The 20336-nt window shown below is 37.4% G+C and overlaps 1 protein-coding gene across 2 annotated transcripts in view; it reads left to right on the forward strand.

Moving 5' to 3' along the window:
* LOC112053315 (phosphoacetylglucosamine mutase) overlaps nt 1-19088 on the forward strand; it is a 28765-nt gene extending 9677 nt beyond the window's left edge. Inside the window, exons 6-13 of one of the 2 annotated variants that reach the window (XM_052889015.1) lie at nt 177-379; nt 1900-2027; nt 2626-2785; nt 4644-4798; nt 5375-5564; nt 8442-8552; nt 8662-8754; nt 10293-19088. In XM_052889015.1, the coding sequence (XP_052744975.1) occupies nt 177-379; nt 1900-2027; nt 2626-2785; nt 4644-4798; nt 5375-5564; nt 8442-8552; nt 8662-8754; nt 10293-10379 (1127 nt within the window). In that variant the 3' untranslated portion in view covers nt 10380-19088. Of the gene's footprint in view, nt 1-176; nt 380-1899; nt 2028-2625; nt 2786-4643; nt 4799-5374; nt 5565-8441; nt 9891-10292 lie in introns of both variants that reach the window. The other variant, XR_008252092.1, reaches the window with a different exon arrangement.
* The last annotated feature ends 1248 nt before the right edge of the window (nt 19089-20336 follow it).

Here is a 20336-nt window from a genome sequence, read left to right on the forward strand (position 1 = left end):
TGCGGCGATGTAAGAACCAGCTAATGACTAAGGGTATAGGTTCGAAACTAGTCGGGCATACTCCGACCTAATATCACGTGAGTTTTAGCCGTGTTTTATAAACAATAGATATGAATAACACTCACGATAAAATTCTAAAAAAATCACCTTGTATAATAACTAATCTGTTTCACCAGGTTACTACGAGAAAATAGTCGGTGCCTTCAAGAACATTCGTCAGAAGCTACCTGTCTACGGCGCCTACAGTACAACCTTACACGTGGACGGAGCCAACGGAGTGGGGGGGAAGAAACTCAACATCATCAGGAAGAGTCTGGACGGAGAACTGGACCTGGTGCTGTTCAACCTTGGTGGGAATGGGGGGAAGTTGAATTTGAATGTGAGTTTTTTTTTTTAATCAAGTTAATGTGTGTAAGTATATGTGTTTGTGCGTAAGAGTGCGTGCGTGCGTATATGCGTGCGTGTGTGCGTGCAAGTATTGAAATTTTAGAGGAAGAGAAACTTTCGCTCCTAGAGGGGGTGCTCTAACCGGGTCACTGACCAAACCCCCACTGTTTGAAGTTATGTTAATTGGTTCAAGTCTAAGTAAGGGTGGTAACTAGCCACGGCCGAAGCTTCCCACCAACAGACCTGGACCAATTAAGAAAACCTCAATCGGCCCAACCGGGGATCGAACCCAGGACCTCCGTCATTAAATCCACCGCGCATACCACTGCGCCACGGAGGCTGTAAAATTTTTGTAGCCATGGAACTATCTATACTAATATTATGAAGCTAAAGAGTTTGTTTGTTTGAACGCGCTAGACTCAGGAACTACTGGTCCGATTTGAAAAATTCTTTCAGTGTTAGATAGCCCATTTATCGAGGAAGGCTATAGGCTATATATTATCCCCGTACTCCTACGGGAACGAGAACCACGCGGATGAAACCGCGCGGCGTCAGCTAGTTTAAATATAAAAATAAAATCATTGTAGCACGTTTTACCTGTGTGGTAATGTAGGAATGAATTGCTTTGTGATATGGTTTGACGTTTTATATTGAGTAGATTACGAGATGGGAATATAAAAAGAACTGTTCATTCATTCAAGTCCACGATCTATAAATTACGCGGTAAATCATTCAATATTACAAAGTAAACTTTAATCACCTTCAATGGGGATGATGACTAGGTTTGAATATATTGATACATAAAAGGCAAAGATTGTCTGGATAGTTGCAAAATAAATAAGATTATAAAATTTCAAAATCTATTAAAAATCTATTATCGTAATTAGATGAAAATTCATACAGTTTTAGCTCCCTTACATTAAATGTGACTGACATTTTTTAATATATGAACTAGCTGACGCCGCGCGGTTTCACCCGCGTGGTTCCCGTTCCCGTAGGAATACAGGGATAATATATAGCCTATAGCCTTCCTCGATAAATGGGCTATCTAACACTGAAAAACCTTTTCAAATCGAACCAGTAGTTCCAGAGATTAGCGCGTTCAATCAAACAAACAAACAAACAAACAAACTCTTCAGCTTTATTATATTAGTATAGATAAACATAAACGCTCAAATAACAAAGATATTTGTAATTTTGTTTGAACTCACATACAAATCTAACGACCATTACATTACCTACGACGTCACTAATTAGTTCGTATCATTCTGTATGGGGCGTTTTTCAGGGATCCGCGGCGCTGGCAAATCTGACCCTTTAAATCCCTGTAGCTCCGAAAGTAATGATCGCAGATACCCTGTTACTTTTACAAAATTGCTTTACTATTAGCATACTCTTAATTTATATACAATTTAAAAAACTGTTATCATCCCATATTAGAAACGACTTTCACCCATCTGTTTAATGAAAAGTGTTTCTTATTCGGGTTTTTTTTTGTATGTTGCTTTGCAGTGCGGTGCAGACTTTGTAAAGGTGTCACAGAAGCCGCCGGTGGGCATGGAGCTGACTCCTTTGCAGCGCGTGGCGTCTCTAGATGGTGACGGCGACCGGCTCGTGTACTTCTATATGGATGAAGACTGGTAAATATAGAGTTCGATGTTTTTTTTTAATCTTTACAAATTAGCCCTTGATTACAATCTCACCTGATGGTAAGTGATGATGCAATCTAAGATGGAAGCGGGGTAACTTGTTAGGAGGAGGATGAAAAGCCACATTCCTTTCGGTTTCGCTTAATCGCTTGGCGGTACGTCTTTGTCGGTAGGTTGGTAACTAGCCACGGCGGAAGCCTCCCCCCAGCCAGACTAGGCCGGGGATCGAACCCAGGACGCAGTGGTATGTGCGGTGGATTTACAAGACGGGAGATTCTGGGTTCGATCGCCGGCTGGGCCAATTAAGGTTTTCTTAATTGGTCCAGGTCTGGCTGGTGGGAGGCTTCGGCCGTGGCTAGTTACCACGCTACCGACAAAGACGTAACGCCAAGCGATTTAGCGAAACCGATACGATGTCGTGTAGAAACCGTATGGGTTGTGGATATTCATCCTCCTCCTAACAATATAGCCTGCTTCTATTTTAGATTGCATCATCACTTACCATCAGGTGAGATTGTAGTCAAGGGCTACTACATCTACAGTCTTCCTAAAATAGAATAATTGTAATAAGATTGTCTTTTTTCACCAGTAAGAACATGCACCTACTGGACGGTGACCGCATAGCGACGTTATTGGCGAGCTTCATAATGGACCAGCTGAAGGCCTGCGGGGCTCGAGACCTTCGTATAGGCCTCGTACAGACCGCATACGCGAACGGGGCCTCCACCAGATATATTACTGACGATCTGGTGAGAACCATTTACACATTTTCGGTTTCTTTCGGTTTCTTCTCGGATCAAGGCGCGTTTGGAACCCTCGTAACTTTAATTTTAAGTTTTCGATTATTATTACCACCATTAAATTATATTATGACGTAATCCTGATATTTCAAAAGTGCTTGTAAACTAAGCCTAATTGAAATAATTGAATTTAAAATTGTTATTTTTTTCTACACAGCATCGTACCGGAACGCTAAATCGTTTGGCGGTACGTCTTTGCCAAAGCTTGTCAAAGTCAAAGTCAAATTTAAAACTCATTTATTTAAAATAGGCTTAGTTTACAAGCTCTTTCGAAACGTCAGGTAATAATATTAAACTTAAGATAATGGTGATAATAATCATTCGAAAACTTAAAATTAATGTTACGAGGGTTCCAAACGCGCCTTGGTCCGAGAAGAGCCCACAACAAACTCAGCCAGGTTTATCCTTTTTTAGTTTATCACCATTTAACAATAGGTATATAAGTAACCTGTCATGTAATACATTTCATTTCCAAGCAATTTTGTCGTTTACGAGCCTTACGAGATTTTTTTTTTAGTTTAAAAAGAATATTTGCCATATTTTTTTATAATATGACCAATATTCCCATTTCCCTCCAACTAGTCAGGAAAGACTGTGCTAGGAGTGGGTACAATAGACCAACGGGGCAGGGATCGAACCACCACCTCTCGGTGCTGAGTCCAACCGCTCTTACCATTGAGATTGTTAAAATAAGCCTCTCACCAGCCAACCTAGGAGATTGTTAAAAGTGGGAAATCGGAGGTAATTATCCGATTTTCCACTAAGATTTTAATAATCTCCTAGATTGGCTGGTGGGGGGTTTATTTTAACAATCTCAATGGTAAGAGCGGTTGGACTCATCACCGAGTGGTGGTGGTTCGATTTTCACCCCGTTGGTCTATTGTACCCACTCCTAGCACAGTCCCGACTAGTTGGAGGGGAATGATGGGTAGTGGTCATATTATAAAAAAAAAATGGTAAATGAAAAATGCGTGCGTACTGTGTACACATGTGAGAAGTGAAACTTCTTTGGCGAACTAATTTATAAATCTTGTTTGTATTTATACAAATCTAAAACTTTACATTTCCGAGACTAAGAGGAAGGGAAAAAGGAAGATAGGTTAGGAATTTCATTGTCATTAAAATATAAAAGGTGTTGAAAAATATAAATTTAATTTTTTCAATTTATTTCTTTCTCTCGTGCGATTTCTCTCTCTCGTTCAATCTTTCTCACTGTAGCTCTCTCCCACTCACTCCATAGCACTGTGCGTGATACGACGTTCGCTCTGTCTCACTTTTTCTCTCAATCTTTCTCACTTGCTTGCTTACTCTCACTCCACGGCTAGTTGCTTCATGCCACGTTCGCCCTGTTTTACTCTCTCTCAATCGGTCTCGATCGCTCTCTCTCTGTTTTTCGACACTTCCTTTGAAAGAAAGAAGAAAAGAAAGAAAAATATTTTTATTTGGTCAGTAAACTTAAAACTAAGCTTTTATATTTTACAACGAAGAAGAAAATTGAAAGTAAAAGCGCACTGACCAAATAAAGGTCTCCCACTCAGCTTAAAGCTGCAGCTAGCTGCAGCGCTGGTTTTCAGTGGAAGCCTTTAAAGGTGACATCACGGGCGCAAACAACAGTTATTTAAAGTAATAAAATAAATAAAAAATAAAAATAAAACTGCCTACTTAGCTCTATTAAATGTTGGAACTTTATGCTCAAAAATTCTGTTTCTGCTGTGATATTAAATATTTTTTTAATTTATGTATCCGTTGCATACCGGCGTGACGTTACATCTGTAAAAATAAATAAAAAATATGATGTTGTTTCCAGAAAATCCCAGTGACGTGCGTAAAGACGGGCGTGAAGCACCTGCACCACGCAGCGCTCTCCTACGACGTAGGCGTGTACTTCGAGGCCAACGGTCATGGCACTGTGGTGTACAGTGACACCGCCAAGAGTGTCATCCGGAAGATCGCACTAGACGGGTACTAACAATAGTTTTAAACAAAACACTGACTTTCTTTTTTAAAACAATAGGCTACTTGCCTCTTTTGTAAACAGTGTTTAAACTGAATTATGGAACTATTATAAGCTTTATTTTATTTTATCCCGTCCTTAATAACCAGTAAAAAATTTAATATAAATGAAAAAATATCTGCGTAAAATTAAGATTTCTATAAAATTTTGAAATTTCATAGAAATATTAATTTTAAAATTATGTATTTAATCAATTTTGTGACGTCACGATGTTACTTGATGTCACAAAAGCAATAAACGTCAAACTAATTATTAACTTATAATTATTTTGTCTAACACTCAGTTTGGTAAAGGTTTAATGTTAACGTGACGTCATGAAACAGTTAAAATATAGACCGTTTTGGCTTATATTGTAAAAAAAATATTTACAAATTAAAATTATTATGTATTAATGTCTCCAAATAATGTTTTTTTTTTATCTAGTACAACGGTAATGAACAATTCAACAGCCTTTTTAAAAAAATGTGTCAACTAAGCTATTTAAATAATACTTTCATTAAATATTAGTTTTATCTTGATTGCAGCGATGCAGAAGAGCGCAAAGCTGCGGAGTTGTTGCTCAACTTCATAGACATGACAAACGAGACAGTCGGTGATGCCATATCGGACCTCTTCATGGTGGAGACAGTGCTGTGCGCCCGAGGACATGATGCACGGCATTGGTACAACACGTACAAAGACTTGCCGTGCAGGCAGCTCAAGGTCACCGTAGAGGTAAGAAACATTCTGTTAACAGGGCTTAAGGTTGCCGTGGAAGTCAGCAACGGGAAAGTGTTCAAAATGTTGGGAAGATGTGTCCTGAGATTCCAGGAATATGGGTCTAAAACTCCAGGAATAATAATAATAATAATAATAATAAAGTCTTTATTTTTTCATACAAATTAGTAATACAATTTTTTTTTTTTTTTTTTTTTATATTACGTTTGCATGAATCCCATTGTATTGGGTATAGGCCTCCTCCAGCAATTTCCACTTTCGTCTGTCCCGTCCTGACCTCAACCAATCCCCACCAGCCACTTGAGCAATGTCGTCTGTCCAGCGCTTCTGAGGTCTGCCAACTCTCCTTTTGCCTAGTGGACCCTGCCATTCAGTGACCCTAAGTGTCCACCTGGCGTCTTTCAACCGCGATATATGTCCTGCCCATTGCCATTTCTGTTTCAAGGCATGTTTTAAGGCGTCTGTGACTCTGGTTCTTTCTCTGATCATTTTATGTCTGACTTTATGGATTTTTTTCAATTTCAGCATACTGCGTTCCATTGCCCTCTGACATGACCTTACTTTGCCTTTGGTTTTGTTATCAAACACCCATGTTTGGCTGGCATATGTTAGGCATGGTAAAATACAGGTGTCCATTACTATTTTTTTGTGTTTTGAAATATAGTTTTAGTAAGAAATAATTGACAGTGCCACGGAATTCTATAAAAACCTTTATGGATATCATGATGACATAGCAGAGGAAAGGGTAGGTCCAATCATCAAGACCTCCGAAAACTCAGAAGGTATAGTACAAGCCATTGATGAACAAGAAGTGCTTAAATATATATGTAAACTAAAACCTGACAAATGCCCAGGACCTGATCATATAACAAATGAGGCCATAAAGATTGGAGCACCAATACTAACTAACATCTTAACAAGATTATTTAACAAAGTGATAGAACAAGGCTCCATACCTATACAGTGGGGTAGCTCAAACATTGTTCTACTATACAAAAAAGGGAACCCCCTTGACATCGGTAACTATAGACCAATTAGTTTGATACCGACCATCTACAAGCTATTTTCATCAATTATACTTAGTCGAATAACACCAACAATTGATATGAACCAACCGATTGAACAGGCAGGATTCCGAGCAGGTTTTTCCACAGTTGACCACATTCATGTTATAGAACAACTTATAGAAAAATACAAGGAATTTAATAGACCACTTTATATAGCTTTTGTGGATTATTCTAAAGCATTCGACAGTATAATACACACATCTATATGGCATACACTGGAGAACAACAAAGTGGATAACAGATATATTCAAATTATTAAAGACCTGTATTCCAAAAGTGTAAGCAGAATAAAGCTAGAAAGGAAAGGTGAAATGATCCCCATTAGACGAGGCCTAAGACAAGGTGACCCGCTTTCACCAAAACTATTTATAGCAGTGCTTGAAGGTGTCTTTCAAAACATAGAATGGGGAAGTAAGGGTATACAGATAAAAAACCGTCGCCTAACGCATCTGAGGTTTGCAGATGACATAGCCCTTTTTAGCGAAACTGCACCATCCCTAGAAAAAATGCTACAAGTCTTAGATGTGGAAAGCAAAAAAGTAGGTCTAAATATGAACCCAGACAAAACTAAAATCATGTCCAACAGCCAATTAAAGCCTATAAAAGTAAATAATAAAATGATAGAATATGTAGATAAGTATATTTATCTGGGGAAGCAAGTGTCATTTGACACAATCAACAACGAGATGGAAATAAACAGGAGAATAAACATAACCTGGAGCAGATACTGGGCACAAAAGGAGATTTTTAAAGGAAACTATATTTCAAAAAAAAAAAAAAAAACTCCAGGAATATGGGTCTAAAACTCCAGAAATATGTGTGAAGTATTCCTGGGAATGCTGTTAAATCCCAGGAACATTTGATCAACATTCCTGGAACACTTGTATCCAAGGTTCTTAAATGAACGAGAAGGCTGGTAATGTCTTATCGGACCTCTTCCTAGTGGAGACGGTGCTTTGTGCCCGAGGATATGATGCACGGCATTGGTACAACATGTGCAAAGACATGCCGTGCAGGCAGCTCAAGGTCACCGTGGAGGTAAGAAACATCCGTGAACAGGGCTTAAGGTTGCCGTAAAGGTCAGCATCGGGAAAGTGTTTAAAATGTTGGGAAGAAGTGTCTCGAGATTTCATTAATATGGGTCTAAAACTCCAGAAATATGTGTTAAACATTCCCGGGAATGCTGTTAAATCCCAGGAACATTTAATCAACATTCCTGGGACACCCGTATCCAAGGTTCTTAAATGAACAAGAAGGCTGGTAATGTCTTATCGGACCTCTTCCTAGTGGAGACGGTGCTTTGTGCCCGAGGAGATGACGCACGGCATTGGTGCAATATTTACAAAGACTTGCCGTGCAGGCAACTCAAGGTCACCGCAGAAGTAAGAAACATCTGTGAACAGGGTTTAAGGTTACAATGGAGGTCAGTGTCCAAAATGTTGGTAAGATGTATCCCGAAATTCCAGGAACTAAAACTCCAGAAATATGTGTCAAAGATTCTCGGGAATGCTGTTAATTCCCAGGCACATTTAATCAACCTTCCAGGAATACAAGGTTCATAAACGAGTTGGTTGGTAATGTCATATTGTGTCCGAGGACGTGATAATAGCATTGGTACAGCGTGTACTAGGACCAGCCATCTAGATAGCTGAAGGTCACCGTTGAGGTACCTGGAAAAATCTCAGGAACAAGTGTCCAAGATTTTGGGAATCCAAAATTAAAATTAAATCTGCTCTGATATGTTCTGTCAGTTTTGAAGCCAGAACAATTGAATGTATTATTAACTTCGACGGTAACTCTTCTTCAGGACCGTAACGCGATATCGACGGCGGACGCGGAGAGACAGTGCACGTCGCCCGCGGGCCTGCAGGCGCGGATAGACGAGCTCTCGTCCGCGTACGACAGCGGGCGCGCGTTCGTGCGACCGTCCGGCACAGAGGACGTCGTGCGAGTGTACGCAGAAGCGGACTCGCAGCATGTGAGTATGACATAGATCAATGCGTCATTGTAAGCCGCGGATGGACGAGCTCTCGTCCGCGTACGACAGCGGGCGCGCGTTCGTGCGACCGTCCGGCACAGAGGACGTCGTGCGAGTGTACGCAGAAGCGGACTCGCAGCATGTGAGTATGACATAGATCAATGCGTCATTGTAAGCCGCGGATGGACGAGCTCTCGTCCACGTACGACAGCGGGCGCGCGTTCGTGCGACCGTCCGGCACAGAGGACGTCGTGCGAGTGTACGCAGAAGCGGACTCGCAGCATGTGAGTATGACATAGATCAATGCGTCATTGTAAGCCGCGGATGGACGAGCTCTCGTCCGCGTACGACAGCGGGCGCGCGTTCGTGCGACCGTCCGGCACAGAGGACGTCGTGCGAGTGTACGCAGAAGCGGACTCGCAGCATGTGAGTATGACATAGATCAATGCGTCATTGTAAGCCGCGGATGGACGAGCTCTCGTCTGCGTACGACAGCGGGCGCGCGTTCGTGCGACCGTCCGGCACAGAGGACGTCGTGCGAGTGTACGCAGAAGCGGACTCGCAGCATGTGAGTATGACATAGATCAATGCGTCATTGTAAGCCGCGGATGGACGAGCTCTCGTCCGCGTACGACAGCGGGCGCGCGTTCGTGCGACCGTCCGGCACAGAGGACGTCGTGCGAGTGTACGCAGAAGCGGACTCGCAGCATGTGAGTATGACATAGATCAATGCGTCATTGTAAGCCGCGGATGGACGAGCTCTCGTCTGCGTACGACAGCGGGCGCGCGTTCGTGCGACCGTCCGGCACAGAGGACGTCGTGCGAGTGTACGCAGAAGCGGACTCGCAGCATGTGAGTATGACATAGATCAATGCGTCATTGTAAGCCGCGGATGGACGAGCTCTCGTCCGCGTACGACAGCGGGCGCGCGTTCGTGCGACCGTCCGGCACAGAGGACGTCGTGCGAGTGTACGCAGAAGCGGACTCGCAGCATGTGAGTATGACATAGATCAATGCGTCATTGTAAGCCGCGGATGGACGAGCTCTCGTCCGCGTACGACAGCGGGCGAGCGTTCGTGCGACCGTCCGGCACAGAGGACGTCGTGCGAGTGTACGCAGAAGCGGACTCGCAGCATGTGAGTATGACATAGATCAATGCGTCATTGTAAGCCGCGGATGGACGAGCTCTCGTCCGCGTACGACAGCGGGCGCGCGTTCGTGCGACCGTCCGGCACAGAGGACGTCGTGCGAGTGTACGCAGAAGCGGACTCGCAGCATGTGAGTATGACATAGATCAGTGCGTCATTGTAAGCCGCGGATGGACGAGCGTACTTAACTGAAGAGTTTTTTTTTTTCTTTCAATGTTTAAATGCGCTAAATTCAGGAATTTTTGGTTCGAATTAAAAGGGTTATTTATGTCAATGTCATTTAATGAGAGCCATTGTATAACAAAAAATTTAATTCGGCTTCGCCGCATTGCATGCACAATAGACAGATTCACGAGTGCTACAATGGCTTTTTGCGTGCAGTGGCATACAGTATTTTTTCCATGACCATGAAAAAAATCGTAAATAATATATTTACTTTTAGTATCTTATGATATGTCACAGTTTTAAAATTACTGTGGTTAAGATTTTTTTTTTTTAATTTATTTATTGATTTGATTGTTGTCTATTACAGTCTGCAGACAAATTGGCAGCGGAGGTAGCACAAGCTGTTTACGACATGGCGGGCGGCGTCGGAGATAGGCCAACAGTATCTGAATAACAATACAGATGTAATAACAAATATTATATAATAAAGAAATATTTATATCTTTACTAATGTTATGGAGTAATTTCTGGATCTATTGAATCGATTTCGAAAATTCTTTTACCAATAGAAAACCACGTCAGTTGTGAGTGTCACGGGCTATATTTGTCCCCATATTCCCACGGGAAAAATACATATAAATGAATCAATTGTAATGAAAATATAGCCATATAAGTAGGGTGTGAGTAAAATTAAATTTTCTACACATAACAAAGCAAAGGCAAAATGCCAGTTGATATCTTTAAAGTTTTTCGCGAAAAACAGAGGTTACTTTACGAAAGTTCATTATGAATAGGGAATAATTGATTTTTTACAATATTTCGCGAAAATCTAACGAATCCAAGCGACAATGTCACCCAGAAAATCCTCAATGTACGTTAGTTTGAAACCGGAGCATCCTCAGGAGATGGTGATAATTTAGTTAAAAAGCAAGGACTTTCCTTGCTGTTTTATTTGCTTGCTTGTTATTATTGGTTTTGTTGTTGTTGTTGGAGTTATGGTTAAAATAGTCGTCGTTGTTGGTTTTGTGGTTGAACTCGTCTTTGGGGATGTGGTTGATGCCGTAGACGTTGTTGGTTTAGTGGTTAAAGTACCTGTTGTTGGGGTTATGGTTGACTTCGTCGTTGTGCTTCTTTTGATGTCGTCGTTATTGCTTTACTGGTTGAAGTAAGTAGTCGTTGTTGGGGTTTAGGTTGAAGTCGTTGTTGTTGGGGTTTTGGTTGAAATAGTCGTCGCTGTTGTTTTTGTGCTTGAAGTCGTCGTTGTTGTGGAGTTGTGGATGAAGTCGTCGTCTCCGGCACTCTCACTCTCATAAATGGGTCAAGTTGTCGCTTGGATATGTCGATTTTTCGTGGAGAATAGCAAAACAATCAATGGGGATGATGACTAGGTTTGAATATATTGATTTTTATGATACATTCGGGTAAATAAGGTCAATGTTTACTAATTTATACATAAAAAGCAAAGATTGTCTGGATATTTGCAAAATAAATGAGATTATAAAATTTCAAAATTTATTAAAAATATTTTATCGTAATTAGATGAAAATTCACACAGTTTTAGCTTCCTTACATTAAATGTGACATTTTTTAGTATGTGAACTATAAGCATAAACGCACAAATAACAAAGATATTAGTAATTTTGTTTGAACGCGCATACAAATCTAACGATCATTACATTGCGTATGACGTCATTAGTTCGAGCCATTTTGTATGGGGCGTTTTTCAGGGATCCGCGGCAGCGCCGCAAATCTGACCCTTTAAATCCCTGTAGCTCCGAAAGTAATGATCGCAGATACTCTGTTCCTTTTACAAAATTGCTTTACTATTAGTATACTCTTAATTTATATACAATTTAAAAAACTGTCATCATCCCTATTGTTTTGTAAGATTAATGTTGGATTTGGCAATTTTTCGCGGAAAATGGCAAAATAAATTCGTTGTTTCATCTAGTTTATTGTAATGTCACCGTCCAAATCGAATCAAATGAACCATTTTAGTGTACAATAAATTCATATAATCTCTTTGAGATCTTCTAATCAAATATTGTACTTTTTTTCCATACTAGCGTTCATACTTTCAAATTGATCGTCTGACCTGACATTTGTGTTAAGCAGTATTTGGTAAACGCTTGAATCATTCAAACATTTTTGACAAACTTGCTTGTCAGACTTGACTTTCAATTAACACAAATGTTTGACGAACGCTTCAAATATCTTTGATAAACTTGTTTGTCTAACTTGACATTTGTGGTAAGCAGTATTTTATAAATACTTAATTATTTAAACGAGTTTGACAAACTTGCTTGTCAGGCTTGACTTTTAATTCAGCAATGATTGATTCAAATATGTTTGACAAACTTGCTTGTCTACCTTGACATTTGTGTTATGCAGTATTATTTAATAAACTCCATTTATTCATGTTTGACAAACTTCCTTGTCAGACTTGACTTTCAATTAAGAAACGTGACGAACGCTTCAAATACTTTGACAAACTTGCTTGTCTACCTTGACATTTGTGTTATGCAGTATTTGATGAACGCTTGAATCATTCAAACATTTTTGACAAGTTGCTTGTCAGACTTGACTTTCAATTAAGAAAAGTTTGACGAACGTTACAAATACTTTCAATTAAGCAATGATTGATGAACGCTCCAAATATGTTTGACATTCTTGATTGTCGGACTTGACGTTTTTAATAAGATATGTTTGACAAACGTTTGTTGCTGATAAAACATGTTTGACTAACAAGTTTTGATTTGATCGTCTTCACCTGGTTTGATGAAATGCAATTAAAGAAACGCTAGTGTGAAACTTTTGAACAAATTGCACTGTGAGATAGCATAGTAAAGCTTGTGTTAAAAATAAAGTATAATTGAATATATTATTACATAATTATATATTATACTTTATTAGTATAGTACACTAAAGTAAAATACTTTTGTGTTTCAACTGTCTTGAATGACTATGTAGTGAGATAAGCTTTCGTGCGAACAAGCTCTTGAATAAAGACCCCAACGGATTTTAATATAAATAAACGTTGAAAAAACTACGAAGTCTATTTTACTGCAATAATTAATGAATAATATATAAATTGTATAAAATATAATTAGAAAATAGTGAGTGAGTGATTTGCAAAATTAATTCATTTTTGAAAATTTCTTATGCACTAGCTTTTAGCTTATCTGTGAAAGAAAGTTATATTGGACAAGCAAATAACTTTTGTTAAATGTAATTTTTCCCAAAAATTTGATGATCTTCTATTTTTGGACAATTCTATGTGTGAAACTGAAGTAGCGTTAGCAAAACAGAAATATATTTATAAATTATCATATTGTAGGATATAATCTGGGACGGATATGACGTCGCTCGACCTCGTGTTGGCTTGTGCTGACACTAGGTGGCGCGACTAGTTTCGTAAAGAGGGATTTAGAGAGGGGTAGCGATCAGTTGGCAGAAACGACTTGCGCTATAAGGCGCTCATCGTACGGTCGGCTTCAGTATGCTTGTGGCGTTCGAGCCGTCCACATTTCTTGTTGTGTAATTCTTTTTGGGTTACTTGGGATAGGCGGGGAGAGTGACTTGAGTTGAAAATGAGATTGTTTGTTAACTATCTATAGCCTCAATAGCTCAACGGTAAGAGCGGTCGGACTTATCACGGAGGGGTGGTGGTTCGATCCCCGCCACGTTAGTCTATTGTCGTACCCACTCCTAACACAGTCTAATCTTTTCGACTAATTGGAGGGGAATGGGAATATTGGTCTTATTGAGAAAAAAAATATGGCAAATATTCTTTATAATAAAAAAAGACGTCTTTAACCCTACACACAACGTTCACAAGTGTGTGACTCCACTCAATTTGATTCTCTGCCATTCTAAGGTCTTATTTTGGTTACAGTTTGATTTGTTAATTAAGTTGTCCTGTCAATTTTATGAATCATCCTTTGTTAGACATTAGTTTTCTTATTGTTTTTAAACCACTTCTGAGTATGCTAAAAATATGTTTATGAGTAAATTTAAGAAATGGGTAGCAATGCCACACGCGTCCTCCTGTATCACTCAATATTTTAACAATCTCGTTTTTGTTATGCTGACGTTACTTTACACATACGCTAAGGCGTTTTTACTGTCCACTTACTACTAAGTCCAAAAGCAAACCGACTTTCTGATATAGAAGAACTATATCGACATACAAATTCAGCATACTGCTAACCTGATTTTGTGCCGAAACGTACTAGGTTCGATTTTCGGTTGTGTTTAATTCAAGCAACGTAAATGTTCAAAACTAGTCTATAGAGATTAAAACTGTACAACGCTTTGCTAGTCGATCAAATAAAGTACGTATTTTTTTTAAAAAGCAAATCTGTTTTAAATACACATTTTTTTATTTTTTTTTTTAATTTTAAAAATACAAACTACAAACTTTTGACTATATTTTCGGAATCAATGACATTGGAGAATTTTCTACTGTCGCTAAAAACTGGATTATCTAAAAAAAATGTTTATGAGTTATAATATCACAAACATACACATAACACTAAAAAATCCCTATTTTTGTATCAGGGATAAAAACAAATGGATCTTAAACTACGACTGCTGAACATAAATCAATAGAAAATAAAGCTCTCTAGAAACTCTACAAAAACTAGAAAAAATAAATTATTGACTTATCATAGTTTTACTAAAAAATATCCCACTAACACAAAGGCAATGGCGTACACAGTGTTACTCACTAAGTAAGTAGGAAGGTGATGAATAAAATGTAGGATTTTACGATTTTTAAAATGAAACTAATCCATCACATTTAATTTTTTCATTCTACCGCATATCGCATTACAAGCGGTCGCGACGTAGAAGCTAAGGCCAATGTGATGGCGCCCATAGTTTCACTTGCATTGTGATTTAAATTAAAGTAAAATCCTCATCATCATCACCATCATTATCATCAACCGATGGACGTCCACTGCTGGACATAGGCTTCTTGCATGGACCTCCAAGCATAACGGTCTCGAGTACCAGCATCCAGCGGTTTCCTGTAATTCGCTTAATATCCTCGGTCCACCTAGTGGGGGCTCGACCAACACTCCGCTTTCCGATGCGGGGTCGCCATTCCAGCACCTTGGGACCCCAACGTCCATCGGCTCTTCGAACTATGTGGCCTGCCCATTGCTATTTCAGCTTCGCGACTTGCTGAGCTATGTCAGTGACTTTGGTTCGTCTGCGGATCTCCTCATTTCTGAATCGATCACGCATAGAAACCTACACGGGCAGAACTTTTTAAAGGGCTTCACATGTTTCAGCACTATTTATCAGCAATTATGGTGTGCGCCACTGCAAGCTATTTTATAATAATTTAACTAAAAAGATTCAACGATTTTTTTTTAATATAATTTTTTTTTTAATTTTAAATAGAAGAAAATAGTAAAATACAATATCATGTAGTTTTAACTTGTACTAACGTAATTTGTAAATGTTTGTAACAAAATAAATATGGGTTTTTATTTATATAATTAAAATAATAATTAAATCGTAGAAATTTACCATGATCAGCACTGCCTTGTATTGTATTATTAAAATTTTTATATATGGACCAACTGAATAAGTGTAAAAAATAGATTATTTTTAATTACTTTTTAAATTTTAGTTAAGAATTATGTTTTTATTTGTGTTGTACAAAAATATAAAAAAAAAATACAATTAATAAGATAAAGATAAGATAAATATACTTTATTTGCACACCACAAAGACAAAAACAAGTGAAATAAAAAACAAATTAGGAAGAGATCAGCATACAAAAGGCGGCCTTATCGCTAAGTAGCGATTTCTTCCAGGCAACCTTCGGTTTAGGAAAACTTAAGGACATCAGCAGGTGGCATAAAACAAAAATAACCATAGTATTAGTAATACACTTACATACAAATAATTTACATCCTAATACATAAACAATATTACACAAATACCTACAATAATGAGTAAAATACATATCAAAATATACTAATAAATACCTTATATTGAAAAGAAATAATATATACAGATCGTCTTTACTGCACCAGGTAATGAGACTTTACGGCATTTTTAAAAATGTCCAGTGTCTTTGATTGCCGTATGTTTAAAGGGAGAGCATTCCATAACTTAACGGCTTGCACAACGAAAGAATGTTTATAAAATTTCGTCTTATGCACGGGTAAACATAGAGTTAGTAATCGACACTGTCTCAGTTCAGACTGCACTCCCTGAAACGTAAATTTCTCCTTCAGATACACAGGAGATTTTGGATTAAACAACACACAGTACAAAAGTGAAAGTACATGTAGATCCCGGCGACGACGAATAGGGAGCCACTTGAGCTTCTGACGGAATTCAGAAATATGGTCATATTTGCGTAGGCTAAATATGAACCGAATAGCAAGATTTTGAAGTCGCTCAAGTTTATTGAGTTGGTCCTCAGTTACATTTAGATAGCTCGCGTCCGCATAATCTAAAACCGAAAGAAGAAGAGAATGTGCTAACATAACTTTAGTAGGAATTGGTAAAAATTAATATTTATTAATTAATATATATATATATAATTAATATATATTAATAAAAAATAAAAAGAATACAATTTTGAATATTTATATTTATTACACTTGGTGGAAATATATAATAGTATTATAGTATATGTATTATGTAGTAATGTAAATTAGTTTTATATTCGATTTCTTAACTAAGCACCTAATAAAAAATGACTAAAATTGAGTCCACGGCATACGGTTTAATTTTCTTTATATTATATTTTGGGAAATATATTTCCAAATTAATTTAGTACGTTTTATAATATAAAATTATAGGGCATGTTTGTGTAACTGGGCAGCTAAGTAAGACATACATAATTATAAAATTGCTAACATATTCTAATCATTGTATGTAGTACCAAAATTTTGATAGATTTATCTATAATTCATTTAACTGTACTCAGTAATGTTTGTACTCAGTAATGTACCAACTTACAATATGTAATATAAAAAATGCTTTACACCAGCTGCGTGCATAGTATGATTGAGGTAAGCACTAAACAGTTTGTATCAATTATCATATAAAATACTATATATAACTGTCTAAGTATTATTTATGTAGAACAAACCTAATTTAGTTAATAACTATTCAAATTTTAGTTTTTATAATAAAAAAAGACTACAAAAAGTGTGATATAGAAATTTCAAAAATTATATTCCATACAGCATTTGACAAGTAAGTAATACTTAATTCGATAAAGTTAATTTTGTTTTTTTAATAAATACAACATATTGAAGAATAAATTGGTTGTGTGTGTGTTGCTTTACTATGGCAAGATCATCTATTTCTTGTTAAGAAGACTAAAACCAGGGATTAATATAGTATGTTTACAAAGTTAGTACGTTACTAAACTCCGCATCACGAAAGAAGTCCTGAACTAAAATTGACAGCGCCTTACACTAAAGACAGCGCCGCTGTGGGGGGACTTGTTTCATGGCGCGGAGCAACGTCACTTAGCATCAAGTGTGATCGTAGTCGAGCATTGTTAGGATGGATAAAAAAATATTAAAAATAAAATGACGTGCGATTGGAGTTTCACTTCTGAGAAATAAAAAAAAAACTTATTTTTATTATAAAATCTCATTTATATTATTAATTCGATAGTACGTGCTATATTAAATGTGGAGATGACTATTAAAAGAGATACTTGACACTTAATTGGGTTAACTCTTGATTTTACTGTATGTGAAAATTAAATGATGGATTTTATAAATTTTCGAGATAGGTCACTACTGTATGGGGTGAATTTGAAATTAACGTGATAATGGTCTGATTGATCGATGTGAATGCTTTTTATATTTGATAATGGTATGTGTAATGTAGTCCAAGAGCTGGAAGACATTTTTGAATATGCATTTGTGAAATCTAAGGCTTTAAAGATATTTTTATGATAGTCTAATATGATTCTATGATAGTCTGATGTTGAATACGGAAGGTCAGAAGGCCACAGGAACTTTCAAATGATCAATATAAACCTCTATCTAATTAGAGTTCATTCTATCTAGACTATGTCTAATCTAATATATCTAAATATGCATATATAAGCCAAAGGTTTTTAAAATTACTTCCTATTTGAAAAATTCGGAAAGTCTACCAGCTCTTATACTATCAAACGACGTGTTGGAAGCACTTTATCAAAATCACGATAGTTTTGCTATTTGACAGGTCTGTCACTTTTATCGGTCTGCGTTAAGGCGTGTCTAATCTAAGGAATGCGATAAATATTGTTTTTTTTATCTGTACCTATTTAAATTTTTGTTATTTTAAAACAAAACGAAAACATAATTATTATATCATATATCATTCATTTATTTATTAGTAAATATTTTATAACATATTTAATGCATGAAATATACTTTTCATCAAAAAAAAAATCGAAATAGTCCTCAAGTACCTACTTTCCAGGTGGACTAATTGGATTTTTTTTATGAGAGTATATAAATAAATATATATAATTAAATATTTTTGAGCAACCTTAGTTTTTGGTACCTACTTCAAATTCTTATGTTATAGTCATATAAACTTAATTTATTTACTATACAATAACTAAGGTTTGTCTCGTTTGTCCAATGGTTAGTTAGAGGTTTTCTTATTTGGTCCAGGTCTGGTACAAGGCAAAGACTTAACGCCAAGCGATTTACCATACCTTTATGATGTCGTGTAGAAACCGAAAGGGGTGTAGATTTTCATCCTCCTAACAAGTTAGCCCGCTTTCATCTTAGATTTCATCACTTACCATCAGGTGAGATTGTAGTCAAGGGCTAACTTGTAAAGAATTTAAAAAAGTTTTCCAATTCGGGACTATAATCCTAGACCATAGACCTTAAGATTCATATTAAAAAATTCGGCCATTGAACCAACTAGATAATTATTTCTTAATTGTATTTTTCAACAGTCACAGGTGCTGAATTATGCCTTGAATTCTAAAATCTATTTTTAAATTTACTATATTTTTTTAAATTACAATTTTGTCACTATAAATATTATTATAATCTTATCTATCTTATTTGTATTGTGCAATTGTTAAAAATGTGTGTTCAAATCTTTATTTATGCTGAATAATTATTATTAATAGAAATTATATTTCAATAAATCATTAGTTATTAACATATATAGTCTTTTATTTATTACACTATATTTAATCAGGGAAATAAAGTCATCTGATATAGAATTATCACTATCGACCATGAAAACTTGCAACAATGCTATAATGAATGGGGATGATGACTAGGTTTGATTATATTGATTTTTATGATACATTCGGGTAAATAAGGTCAATGTCAACTAATTTATACATAAAAAGCAAAGATTGTCTGGATATTTGCAAAATAAATAAGATTATAAAATTTCAAAATCTATTGATAATCTTGTATCGTAATTAGATGAAAATTCATACAGTTTTTGGTTCCTTACATTAAATGTGACATTTGTCAATGTAGTAACTATAAACATAAACGCACAAATAACAAAGATATTAGTAATTTTGTTTGACCGCCCATACAAATCTAACGATCATTATGGACCTAGTAAGTCATTAAATCGTACTATTTTGTATGGGGCGGTTTTCAGGGATCCGCGGCAGCGCCGCAAATCTGACCCTTTAAATCTCTGTAGCTCCGAAAGTAATGATCGCAGATACCTTGTTACTTTTACAAAATTGCTTTACTATTAGTATACTCTTAATTTATATACAATTTAAAAAACCGTCATTATCCCTATTATACATATCCCACAGAAAACTGATATGTTAAGTACAATAACTAACGTTTGTCTCGTTTGTCCAATGGTTAGTCATTGAGGCTTCAGGTCGTGCGGTCTAGGGTTCGATTCCCGAGTTTTGACGGCCTCTGTGGCGCAGTGGACTTACGGAACGGAGGTCATGGGTTCGATCCCCGGCTGGGCCGTTTGAGGTTTTCTTAATTGGTCCAGGTCTGGCTGGTGGTAGGCTTCGGCCGTGGCTAGTTACAACCTTAACGGCAAAGAGCACCGCCAAGCGATAGCGTTTCGGTTCCGGATGCAGCGTAGAAACCAAATATCATCATCAACAACCCATATTCCGCTCACTGTTGAGCACGAGTCTCCTCTCAGAACTAGAGGTTTAGGCTGATAGTCCACCACGCTGGCCCAATGCAGGTTGGCGGGCTTCACACACCTAGAGAATTAAGAAAATTCTCAGGTTGCTCGTCGTCATCAACCCATATTCGGCTCACTGCTGAGCTCGAGTCTCCTCTCAGAAAGAGAGGGATTAGGCCAGTAGTCCACCACGCTGGCCCACTGCGGATTGGCAGACTTCACACACGCAGAGAATGAAGATAATTCTCTGGTATGCAGGTTTCCTCACGATGTTTTCCTTTACCGA

The sequence above is a fragment of the Bicyclus anynana genome, chromosome 24 (assembly GCF_947172395.1).
Source record: "Bicyclus anynana chromosome 24, ilBicAnyn1.1, whole genome shotgun sequence".
NCBI lineage: Eukaryota > Metazoa > Arthropoda > Insecta > Lepidoptera > Nymphalidae > Bicyclus > Bicyclus anynana.